The sequence below is a fragment of the Hirundo rustica genome, chromosome Z (assembly GCF_015227805.2).
Source record: "Hirundo rustica isolate bHirRus1 chromosome Z, bHirRus1.pri.v3, whole genome shotgun sequence".
Classification (NCBI taxonomy): domain Eukaryota; kingdom Metazoa; phylum Chordata; class Aves; order Passeriformes; family Hirundinidae; genus Hirundo; species Hirundo rustica.
The window spans coordinates 6727788-6741427 of NC_053488.1; the positions used below are offsets into that span (position 1 = coordinate 6727788).

At 36.6% G+C, this 13640-nt stretch overlaps 1 protein-coding gene across 3 annotated transcripts in view; it reads right to left on the reverse strand.

The window, feature by feature from the left end:
- AP3B1 (adaptor related protein complex 3 subunit beta 1) overlaps positions 1–13640 on the reverse strand; it is a 156220-nt gene that overhangs the window by 87314 nt on the left and 55266 nt on the right. For all 3 annotated transcript variants that reach the window (XR_005704410.2, XM_040090051.2, XM_040090050.2), the window contains exons 8-13: positions 9286–9447; positions 7137–7234; positions 4443–4497; positions 4292–4363; positions 1839–1901; positions 800–932 (exon numbers count right to left, since the gene is read on the reverse strand). Coding sequence is in view for 2 of the 3 variants with exons in the window: in XM_040090051.2 (XP_039945985.1) it covers positions 800–932; positions 1839–1901; positions 4292–4363; positions 4443–4497; positions 7137–7234; positions 9286–9447 (583 nt within the window). In the remaining variant the exon portion in view is untranslated. The remainder of the gene's footprint in view (positions 1–799; positions 933–1838; positions 1902–4291; positions 4364–4442; positions 4498–7136; positions 7235–9285; positions 9448–13640) is intronic.

Genomic DNA, 13640 nt, shown 5'->3' on the forward strand with positions numbered 1-13640 from the left:
GCCTCCTCAGGATTACCACAAAAAATATGTCGAGGTGATACAGAGAGGCACTAATGCTGCTTTTCAAAGCTGAGAACAATGTCACCTAAGTTCTTTGAAGTATTAGAGCTACTCCAGAACTCTTCAAAATTATGTTTTCGCTCTTACCTGACATTATTTATTAACACATATGACTGAATTATTATGAAATAAGAACCTGCCATATTCATTGGTGACTAGTAAGAATATACAATATTATGAGCTATTGACTTACTGTGCTGCTATACCCTATTTGACTTTATCTGCTCCTTGTTGTGTTTCTTAGTGATCTGACACTTTGTTTTGCTATCCAAAAACAACAGAAGGCTAGAGTACAAAATCAGGCCAAATTTAGGGCCATTTATCCGAAAACTATTCAGTATGTGTTTTCAGTTCGGCATTGATGCGCTACAGAAAAAAAAAAATCCCAAGCTTTCAGCACCCTCTACAGGCTAACTGCTTTGATGCAACTTAACTTGTAAGCATTGCTACCTATGATAATCAAAACAGCATACTTTAATAATCATGGCATTTTAAGAAAAAGTAGGTAAACATGTAATTGAGGGCCACAATTAATTAATTTCTCTAACAGGAGAGAAAGTAACAACTCAGTGAACATCAGTGCCTTTGGAAGTGCAGGACATTAATCCAACTGTGTCAGCCAAATTCTTACAGAAGTCAGCTCTTGCTTCTTGACATGATATGAAGCTTTGTGTGGTTCTCTCTAAGAAAACGTTTCATGTCATCAGCTAGCCATAAAACAAAAAGAACTTTAGCTTACCATCCCTGTTGGACAACAAACAGACGAGGCCGTTAAGGCACGTGTCAGTCACTTCCGTGATGTTAGTTGCGCATCTGCCTATAGCCTGAATTGTAGCTGCAGCAAACTGCTTATCTTGGCTTTTCACATAAGTCTAAAAAAATAGGATTTTTGTTAGTCAATACATAACTCTTGTCAACCAAAGACTTACCATATTACTCTCATGAGGCAGCCAAACTGTATAATAAATTAAACTTAGAAAGCTACATTGCACAATAGAAGCTATAATGTTTCACCTCGTCACTTTGAGAAGACATTTTCTTGTAAGCTTTGGTCACCCACGGCCATGCAAACTTCTGATTTCAAGAAAGCTTGGGGCAGGGGGCAATTACCCCAAAATTGTCATTAGTTTGTGTGCAAGGTTGGAGGAGTTGATGAGCTCTCTCTTCAGAGAGGTTTCAGTTCATTTAACTAGGAGCATCTGTGAAACTGTGAACAACCTACCTGCCTGGGAACCAGTACTTTTCACAGAAATCCAGCCAGAGAACTGAAGCAATGCAAATAGATGTCACAAGCAAAGATGAAAGAAAGAAGGACAGACACCGTTTCACAATATAGGCAGAAGATCTTGTTGATACATGAAGATGTTGGTGACAATAAATATTATTTCATCAAATGACTTACAGAAATTAGGTTTGGCAACAAATGCTAATGGCCAAATACAGCTGAAATTAAGACCCTAGCATATAGTGACTTACAGTGACAGTCAAGCACTGGAATTGCTGGAATTTGTGTTTAAGAATATGGAATGATTGAGTTTTTCTCATCACTTTTTTTCTCTTTTTTTTGGATGCTGAAAGGAGAATAAGAAACAAAATATTTGAACTCCTTTCCAAATACAAATAGCTCCCTTATTTATCATGGTATGAAATGGCTTAATTTCCTTTTTTGGAACATTTAATCCTTGAAAATACTTAAACTTTAAAACTTCAAGCCTAGAAGAAACATCCAACAATGGAAAAGGATATCATAAATACAAAAAGAATTCACTCGCACAAACCTGAAATTCTCGAAGCAGAGTTGATATGTTGGCTTCATTTGCTAAATTTGTCAAGATTTCAAGCTACAGGAAAAAAAACCCAGACGTGTTGTCAAAAGTTAAAATAAAATATTATAAACAGTACCACACATACACTATGCTTTTATTGTATATAAAATGTATTTTAAAAATAACACTCAGAATTCAACAGAGCGAACCAGAGATCAGTACAAACTGGCATCATCATTGCACTCAGCAGGCATATTTTCCTTGCAAGTACTTGCAAAGTTTACAAAGCAGGATTCTAGAGTTGAGCAATGCATTTTTTATGAGCCCGAGCTTTAGTGTTTCATTTCATATGAAACGGGCTTGAAATACTGCTGTCAGCTTTCCAATGTCATACAACAGGCCTTAGCATGTAAGAACCACACAACGATGTAAGAAGAAATAACGGAACTCACAACTGCATCACAGGAGAAATAAACTACCCATTATAGTCAGGTGAACTGTAATAAAAGACCTTTATACTCAAGAAAAAAACATTTGCACCTATGGGATTCCTCAGATCTTATTCAACATTAACAACATCAGATCCTGGAAGCCCTCCTCTTTGCTCCTGGTGAACAAAAGGATGATACACAACACTTGGCATAAATTGTTAAAATGCAATGCTTCCAGGCTGTCCTAACTTTGAATGAAGCAAACTGAAAACACAACCCTGTCTCTCCAAAGGGAAATATGCCACAGAAACATGTTGGCATTTTTTGACTTGGAAGCACCCAGAAAAGGATACTCGAATGAAATAGTCCACCTGTACTTCACAACAATTTTATAAGATGTTATCATTAAAGACTCTTAAAGATACGTATCTAGAATAGCATAGAAAGCAAGAGGATAAATGAAAAAGAGCAAGAGGCAAGAAAAAAGGAAATTATTTTATAGTACAGGGTGGTTATCAATGGAATTTCACAAATATCTTCACTTTTTTCACATGAACTATGAAAGTAAGAAGACAGGCGACTAAGTTTTCAACTCATGCTACAGTTTTCAGGGAAATTAAGACAAAAGGCTGACTAAGAAAAGCTCTGTGAGAGCTCCAAATAGTAAAGACTGATTATTAAAACAAAAAAATTCAACACATCTGCAACGTACTGTTTGTAATTGGGAAAAAAACCTTAACTATTCAGAAAATTATAGACTCTGAGATGATGACAACTAACTATAAATGAGAATTTATGATTAAAATAAGTTACTGTGAAAATACAAGCTAACCAGTGACCAAAAAAGTAAACATGACGTTGGAAAATTAAAAAAAAACCAAAACAGAAATCCAAACAGCACAGGAGATAAATTCAAATTAATTACTGCCATGGGTCTCATAATTCTATTTTGAAACAGAGGTAGAAGAGGGAGAAAACCACAAGATTTTTTTCCATATGTAGAAGTTTAGGGTCTTCTAAATTTTTCAGCCATCATGAAACAAATGAGACAATGTAAGGGAAAACCACAATTTCTACTTCTCCACCTATTCTCCAATATATTATCAATTAATATGGGAACTTAAATATACCAACTTTCTTTTATTTTTGGACAAACTGTTCTTGGATAAAGTAAGGCATTCCTCACAATATTCCTAAAATGTAGAGAGTATCTTTTTGTTTCCAACTGTCTCAAATTTAATTAAGTTTTTTTGTTGGTAAAAAATACAAAAATATATTTAGTTTGTATATGATCGTTTTGGCATAGCCAGCTTGGCCATACACCACCCTTGCGCTCACAATGCAAATGCAATATGCATGTAAAATGAAGATAAGGAAAAAATAATGTTTCTTTCAGAAAACTACCCTCCACTCCTAAACACAAGTGCCTGTGTCAATCTAAAGCAAAACAAGAGAAAAGGCACATAATATTAGACACTTTTTTATCCATTGTTTTGTCAAGGATTTCATATTTGTTAATGAATAAGTACAGAGAAAACAACAAAACAACAGCTGAAAACATGCACTGAGATGTGGCCTTGAGGAAAGCCTAAAGTACTTCTGTCAAATGCTAACTTCAAAGAAAATTTGGGACTCAAACACTGCCCCATTTGGTACAGGCGAACAGATTTAAACTCTTTTTAAGGTAACAGTATTAAAGACTCTTTTCCTCCCATCAAATAGTCAAACTCTCCATGTTAGAATTCCTGGTTGAAAAACAATAAATTATAATGCTCTCTATCACTGAAAGGTCCTAAAAACTGTAGTGAAAAATACAGCGACTCTTCCACCTGCAACACAGTAATGGGAACTTTCAGATGGCCTGACAAGCCTGAAGGCCCCTTGTGGACTTAACTAAAGGCCTTGATACGTCTCAGTGAGATAAAGAAACAGCACAGAATGACCCATGTCGTATCAGTGAAAAGCATTTTACCTTTCTGTTGCAAACTGATTAGTCCAGCAGTATATAGAAAAAATTACCTTTAGTAAACTCACCTTGAGTGTTTTGATCATAGTTGGATCAGTTGATCTAACATAGAAACTCTTCAGATAAGGTTCAAACATGCCCTGAAAATCAGAACTTATTTAAGTAACTCTCCTCTGTTTCTTATACAGTGTAATTTAAAAAAATCTAAATAGGGTATACCTTTCTCTGAATTGACATAGTGGCAATATTTTGCAAGACAATATACTGCACCTCCCTAGAACGTGAAAAGTAAAAAAAATAATTATTCCACAAAATTACTTATACATAGAATAATTCAACATCGCAAAGAAAGCCCAATTCTATTTGAACATCAAGTCAGTTATCCATTTGTTTTGGCACAAACATAAAAGGCAAAGCTTACTGTCAACTGCTAACCTCATCACTTGATTCACAGGAAGAGAGATGCATGAGGAAACCAGACTCTCATTTTTTAAAACTCCAGTATATAAAACTACTCACTGAAACCAGTGGAATGGTGCTTTTTTTAGGCCTTGGGTATTTCAATATAACTACATTTCCAATAATCATTTTAATATAGCGGAAATGGCTTATAAAAGCCTTACATTTCATCCCCTTTCTTTAAATAACTATTTCAGGATGACATAGGTGACAACAAAAGCACACAGGCTTTATCTGCAGTGTTGAAATAACTGCACTGATTACAAGAACAGTTAATCCTTGCAGAATTAGCTAGAATTGCTATAACTTTTTTTCTCTTAAGAAATTTTTCTAAAAATTCTCAAAAAGGACCAGGATCTCCTGTGACTCAAGGGTATACACAGGCAGACATATACATCTATAAAAAATGAACACTTTTACATAATAGACTTTTCAAGAGATAGACAATAGATTTACATAATATTCTACAAAAAATATTAAACATGTTTGGAGAGGGCATTGTCATCATTAATGTATGAGTTTAAAAGCCTCTCCATGAAAGAGCAAAAAGAAAATCGGGGTCTGAAGCTTTTAAAGTGTACCAATTGCTTAAAAACTAAGTAATAATTTACAAACAATTTTTCTGAAGCATGAGTGCTTACATCCTTACATGCTGCAAATCTCATCCTAATAGAGAAATCACCATACCCATTATCTCTTCTGACTCAAAACTGTCTAATAGCCCTAAGGTAATTACAGCTGTTGCTCACATAGAAAAGTGTTAATAGAGAAGTACTCAAGATCTTTTAAACCTATTTTATGCAATTCTTACATAGGTGCATGGCAATAGTCAGCTGCACATGATGAAACAAGACTGGAAATTGCTAAGAGATGCTCTTTTGGGCACTCTCACCCTAACTAGATTATAGCTTGGTTGACATTAATTTAAAGGCCACAGGCAAATAACTTCAAGGGCAAGCTGCAAAAGCTTATGTCAAAGTGGCTTTAAAAGCAAAAGTGTTTCACCCAGAATGGTAACAGAGAACAGAAAAGCCATTCAAGGCAGAAAAATCAGAATACTAGTGCCATTTAAGGTACTAGTTGAGATAGAGGAAAGAAGTGACTTTCTTTTAATGAAGCCTGAGTATAAACAACCAATAAACCACATGCAAATAATCCTTTTAACCTGTGAGTTTAACTCTATATATTATCTGCCAATTGCTTCAGTCACTTTACTCATCTTTGCATACAGAGAATGGGAAACATACTGTACTTTTATAAAGCCAAACACAAAAATAATAGTGATTCATTCTTATATGAAATAAAAGAGTGAATACACTACCTAGTCCCATTCTACTTCTTTACCAACTTGAAACAATAGAGATATTGAGCTGCAGAACTTTTACAGAGAAACAGCTCTTTGACGGCAGGGCTTAAAAAAGTTAAGGTATATCTAGGATGAGTAACCTTGCCAGACAAAACAAAAGTGAGGTTTCTTTTAAAAAACCTTTCTGTCTGTTTGACATTACCGATATAAAAAGTAAATTATTTTCACAGTGACGTTCTAGCCAAAAATTAACATTTTTAGTTAAAAAGTTATTCTAAAAACAATTAATATTGTCTTTTGCAAACCCTTCAAGGCTTTTCATACAAATACATGAAGTTCAAAATCTAAAAACTGAACAAGGAAGAAAAACGTTTCTGTGCAGCAAATATTGGCACACTATGCAAAAACTATGAAATACAAACAAAAATAGCACTAACAATCTTATGAAATGTAGCTGACAAGATCTTTCACAGAAAAGCAGACAAAATACTATTGAAGATGACGAAGTCAAAACAGCACATTCTGAATTAAAAAGAAACTTGTTCTTTAAAAATTATCTAAAGACTAAGAAAACACAGAAGATGCAGCAGTATCAAGTGGTATTATCAATTTTAACACATATGTTGTCTCCTTCCCCTGGGATACTCAAAAGTCGACTGGACAGTCCTGAGTAGTGTGCTCCAGGAGACCTTCTCTGAGTAGGGAAGTTGCACTAGACAATATCCAGTGATCCCTTCTAAACTCACCCATTTGGGGATTTGTGTTACAGTGCAGGAAAATAAAATGTATGTCAGAAGACTTCTTTAGTGATTAGCAAAACAGTAAAGAACTCTACAGAACTATATTTCTGATAATTAAAAAAAAAAAAATCAAGATATTAAGCAAACCAGTACTGACTCTATTTAAACATTAACTAAGCAGCCATGATTCTTGTCAGAACAAAAAAACATGGGAATGAAACACAACAACCAATGATCCCTGGATGGGATACCAAAAATGATGTAATTACTTTTAGTGATCCTCATTTGCTGAGTGAAAGTGAGTGTTACAGGACAATTTCAAAATGAAATTAATTGTGTAATAGTTACATTCTTATAACTATGGCTAAACAAATATGCACAAAAATGTAAAGTATGGACTTGACCTACCTGTTACTACGGAGTAAACGCACCAATGACTTAGAAACAATACCAGCTTCAGATTTTGGTGCCAAATGCCAATAAAGCTGTGCAACTGCCATTACCACCTAAAGGAAGAACATTCGGAGCAGCATGTTAACTTCAAATCATCATTCATATCTACCACATTCGCTTCAGACCTGCAGGACTATCAGCTCACTCTTCTCCAGCAAGCAAAGTGAATATCAAAGTGCAAGTAGGCAAAGCAGACTGAGGAAGAACATTGGAATATATTTTTACTAATTAAGTACCTTTAGTTTTTCCCAGTATTTACCATATGCTATAATAAAGAGAAGGTCATAGTAATAGGGACAAAGAGAAAAAGCAGTAGGTAATTTGAATTACAAACATAGTGATACTACTCTTGATAAATCAGTATTGCTAACATCAGCTGTATAAAGTAATGAAGAAATATTCTTTACAAGTTTTTCTAATTTGCCTTTCCTTTATTATGACAGGCTCAGTATCACCTTTTATCTAGTTTCCACTCAAAAATCTTTCATTCCATTATTCTATTATTCAATTTATAAAACAATAGCAGCCTTTACTGGAAAATTTTAAAGTATCAAATCCAACAGAAAGTAAAAGCTACAGGGTTGTTTACCAATATCCTGGCTAACAAAATTCAGAAGACTGAGACATAAGCAACTTAAAACCCATGCTTCTTCTTCTCAAATTTTCTCATTAATACAAGACAAAATATAATCTTTATGCTAGCGAGTGTCATGTCACAACCCATCCTACAACAGTGTCATGATCAACTCTCTGCTTCAAACAAAACAAATCATAGAGACTCCAAGTAAAGCTCTCATGGTTACACTTCACTTGGTATCTTAAATCTTAGTACCAATAAAACAAAAATTATGATTCAACAATAAAAAGCAATTAAAAGCATCTACAGCCAGGAAATAACTTTAGGATTTTTAGCAATATACCACAAGTATCTTTTACTGTTGTGAAAAACATGATATCATACAGAAAGCTATTAACTGTAGCTAAATTCTGTGAATAGTATGAGTATCCCTGTAAGAGCAATTTAAAGTAGCATAATTTTGATAATACTTTTCAAAGTGCACTTTAACATCTCAGTTCACATTAATACCTGAAATTTAAAGATCATAAATATGAGAATCAATATCACATTTAATAAAGAAAATTATTTATGGAATGAGGGTAATAACTAACTGGACCTCTTCATGAAGTTGGATGGTAACCATATCAAACATACTTGCTCTTTGTATGGAATTAATAAGTTTCACAGACACTGAACAGTGATTTTTAGCAAAAACCTGTAAAAATTTAATCAATTTGTTTCCAAAGTCTGCTGGGCTGGCAGGTCATAAATGATTTTGAGAAGAGTCAGACATGAGTTAAAATCTCAAAATATGTTTCAATGGAGAACTATAACCTGATCTGTTTAGCTTATTAAGAATAGGTGACAAGGTGACTTAATCATGGTGCTGTAAATTTTTGCAGTGATATGAACATTCATTATCACTGGAAGACTTTTCTCATAGGACATCTAGTCCTGATTAACAGGACAAGCTGAGGTTAGAAGTAACATTCTGCGATCTGATTACATCACAATGATTCACTGTGAGCATGGCTTTTTCCAGTTCTAAAAAACTTACCTGTATTTTAAAATCTCATGGAAATAATTTAGCATACCATACTTATAATGTGATATCTATCCTGGAACCCTGCCAAGGCAACAGCTCTAGAAATGTGGTGTATAATTATCTACTTTTAAAATGTGAGACTCAAAAGAAAGAACAAATTAATGAATCAATTACAACTATGACTTTTTTGTAGATCTGTTCCATTACATTGCGGCAATAAACTGCACCAGTTTGTGTCATCCTAATTGCTGAGAGTTTTAACATTAAGGGCTACCTATGGTAGAGTCATCCGTGCTAAGTTGGATTCAAATGCTCTCATACTTTTTTCTAGTATTTTGTTTGTCTGTATTATTTGGAGCACATATCACAACCAGTTTAGGTGTTTCACTTACAAGCTAAGTTAAATGCAAAATAAAACCATCACACTTCTCCTAAATTAATTTTTTCTAAAAACAGATACTAGTAGTTAAACATTTTAATAAAAAAAGAATTTGTCATACAGCAGCATTTCGGCTTTGAAGCAGAGGCTTTGTATTTCGTAACAGCAGCCTGTGATCTGGGTCCATAGTATAGGTGGTTTTCAATTTCTGATCCTTCTCTTTCTGTTCTTCATCAGATTCATAGAAATTATTTTCACTATATTCATCCACCACTTCATCAACCTACCAAAGACAAAATGACAAGGACCTATATAGAATATTTGAATCAAAAGGTTTTATTCATTAAGGAAGTAACATACAACACCAGCTTCATTCAAGATTTATATGTTTTTTAAAAAATAGCTTTTGGCTTTTTTACCCATTTGCTAAAAACAGTAGATGTACTGACACAAAAAACAGATTAACAATATATACACAATTTCCTTAGAAATAATTTGTTCTAACAAATGAAATATCTTTACTGTTACTCAACAAACTATTTTAGGTATGTATATGGGCCTTTTTTGGACTTAAAGCCTATGATCCAAAATTGACATTTCTAGAAAATAACTAGAAATTAAAATAAGATATAGGTCTTCAGAAAACTTAGCCAGGCTGCATGCCTTGGTCAAAACTCAGGTGTAGTGAAAGAATCCATAAAAGCATCTTCAGTAGGGGTAGGAGGATGTGGGGAGGGAAGAAAGAAGCGACAATGAATTAAAACTGTCATTTTGTTACAATTTTTATTACAACTTGGAAGGACACTGACATTTTTTAAAAAATAAGAAATATGAAAGATAGTTTCATTACTTGATGCCAATTTTGCTCTCAGTGTTTCACAGGATGCCTAGCAAACTCAGATATTTTATGCAATAGCAACCGAAGTACTTCGATTTCCTTACTTCTCTTCCCACAGTTCTTTGTAGCAGTCACATTCTAAACTAAAAACTCAGTATGCTATATCAGGTCCACTGGTAAATGAATTCTTCCCTTGCCTACATGACAGGCAACATGAAAGGAAATTTCCTGATCCCAGTGCATCACAACCTGCACTGAAGAAGCTTCCTCTAACAGGAGGAGGATAATTCAATCTTCATTGATTCAGTCGTCAATATCCTTGCCTTGACTGCGACAAGACATGCAGATCAGTATTATTGAATTCAACAGGAATATTGAGTTTGAAACAGTATTTAACTCATTAATAACTGTTACAAATAAACAACCTGAGCTCTCACATTTCTGACTCCCTTTTTTTTTAAGAATTGTTTGTTTGGACATACCTGGAGCAGTAGAGTTCCAATAAAAAGCAGCATATGCCTCTTATAAGAACACTTTTATTTTAAATCTGATTAAGGTCCTTCTTCATACTCCAACAGCAGAAGTAGTAATATGATCTTCTCATAATCATGTATTTTATTGCAATTTTAGAATATTCCTCTTTTCTCTAAAATCTGCTAAGATCTGGTAGGAAATAATTATGTTCCAGACAAAGGATGATGACAATACCCAGGGAAATTTTAATGAACTAAAATTCATCAAAATCAAGTTGATGAACTCCTAATTATTTAGAATTTGTAGTCACAAGGATCCACTAAGACAAAGAGGACACGTAATACTGCAAGATTTGCACATTGTGATGGATAGGAAAGCAAAGTATTATGTAAGAGTCAGAAGACTAGGTTAAAAACCTGCAGCTCCTTGGTGTACAAGAACTATTATTTCCAATTCTATTAATCATACCACACATGGAGAACACTTACCAAACAATGTGAAAAGACTCAATCACTCAAAACAACTTAAGCCTCAAGCTGACCTACTGACTATATTCAAAGCCAAAGAGATACAACTCTAAGTTTAGAATCATAGTATTATTTAGGTTAGAAAAGACCCTTCAGCTCATGTAGTCCAATTGTTAATCCAGCACCGCCAAGTTCACCACTAAACCATGTCCTGAAGCGTCATGTCTACAAGTCCTTTAAATACCACTACGGGTGCTGACTCTATCTACCCCTTCACCAGGTAGTCCAATCCAGTGCTTGACAACCCTCACTGAAGAAATTCTTTCTAATATCCAAACTAAATCTCCCCAAGTGCAACTTGAGGCTTTATCTTCATCATGTTGCTTGATCCTGAACTGGCAACGACTTCCTTTCAGGTTACTGAAAAAAGTGATAAGCTTCCTTTTATCCCAGCCACTCCTCACAGGACTCATGCTCCAGACTCTTCATCAACTCCACTGCTCTGCTCTGGACTTGTTCCAAGACTTTAATGCCTTTTCTACCATGAAGTGCTCAGAGCTGGACACAGGATTTGAGGTGTGGCCTCACCAGTGCCCAGCACAGGGGGACAATCCCTGCCCTGCTCCTGCTGGCCACACCATTGCTGATCCAGGCCAGGATGCCATTGCCCTTCTTGGCCCCCTGGGCACACCCTGGCTCATGTTCAGTCACTGTCACCAGCACCCCCAGGTCCTTTCCAGCCACTCTGCCCCAGCCTGTGGAGCTGCCTGGGGCTGTTGTGACCCAAGGGCAGGACCCAGCCCTGGGCCTTGTTGAACCTCACACCATCGGCCTCAGCCCATGGATCCAGCCTGTGCAGATCCCTGTGCAGAGCCTTCCTGCCCTCCAGCAGATCAGCACTCCCACCCAGACTGGTGTCATCTGCAAACTGCCTGAGGGGCACCTGATCCCTTGTCCAGATCATCAATGAAGGCATTAAACAGGACTGGCCTCAGTACTGAACTCTGGGGAGGAGCACTGGTGAATGGCCATCAGCTGGACGTAACTCCATACACCACCACTCTTCTCTGTGCCTGGCCACCCATTAACTCTTTTAACCAGTGAGTAATACACAGATCCAAGCCAGGGGTGGCCAATATCTCCAGGACAATGCAGTGGAAGACATTTCCAAAGGCTTTACTGAAGTCCAGTTAGACAACATTCACAGCCCTTCCCTCATCTACAGAGTGGGCTACTCTGTCATTCTAGGAAGTTAAGTTTGTCAAGCAGACCTGCCTTTCACAAAACCACATGGACTAGGTTGATCCTCAGGTTGTTCTGCATGTGCCATGTAACAGCACTTAGGATGACCTGCTCTGTATCCTTGCTCAGCACTGAGGTCAAGCTGACAAGCCTGACAGTTCCCCAGATGCTCCCTTGAACCCTCTGTGTAGATGGGTGTCATATTTGCCAACCGCCAGTGAACTGGGATTTTCATGGTTAATCAGGACTGTTGCTAAATGATGGAAAGTGGCTCAGGGTCTGGCTCCTTCAGTCCTCATAGACTTGTGCATGTATAAGTGGTGTAGCACACTATTTCCCCTTGGATCATAGGGGCTTCATTCTCCTCCTCCTCCCTGTCGTACAGATCACGGGCTGGTTTCCTCAAGAAAAAATTGTTTTACAATTATTGCCTTCTTTGTTTCAAAAAGGGCACCTAAGTCTTTTCCTAATCCTTAATACTTTATTTCCCCCTGCAGTTTTGCTGGCACACCTTCTTATTCTCCCACGATGAAACGCTCTGTCATTCTGTGATCACAGAGAGTCTCCAGCCATCATATCACAACACCCACTAGTCCTTCTCTGCTCACAAACAACAGGTCCAGTAGGATGCCTTCCCTTGTTGACATCCTGACCAGCTGTCTCAGGGCTTACCTTCCAGGAGCCTCCTGGACTGGTTCCTCTCCAGGGCACTGTATTTCCAGAAGGCATCTGGTAAACTGAGAATGAAGACTATCGACTGTGAGACATCCCTCACCTGCCTCTTCAACATTTCATCTTCCTCCAATTAGCTCAGAAGTCTGCATCTACCTGAGTAAGCAAATCTGTTTCAGCATTCACCAGGATATTCTTATAATTTCTGCTATCACTCCCTAGCTTATTTCTAGACAGATCACAGTTCTAAGATTCTCTTCACTCGTTTCAAGCCTAAGGAGAAAATCTGAAACTGAACTGACACACAATAAATTACTGCCAAAAATTCAGACCACCAAGGCAAAACGTCATCTTAAGATACCTAGCTGAATTGTTGCTCTGTTCCCAGATAAACCTTGCAGTACAAGTACTGAAGCCTGTACTAAAGAAAGAGACTGGGACAAGCAGTAATTCTCTTCTGAAGTGGCACACAACTAGCTTCAGGGGGGCAAGCACAAGCAAAGCCTCTTGGTTCTAACAAAAAGGGAAAGCCTCATGCAGAGACCTTAGAAAGCACCTCCATGCTCAACAATAGTGCTACGGTGTTCTGGAGGAGAAAAGCAACCAGAGCAGCACTACACTGATGCTAGGCCTACATCTTGAACTTCAAACAGAAAAAGAAGGCATGAGTAGGTTATAATGGAGATATAAGTACTATTAACATTAATATTTTTCCTGCCAGCAGTGGACTGAAAGTCAGATTCCTACAGCGGGAGATGAAAGTCTATTTTAATTATTAATTTA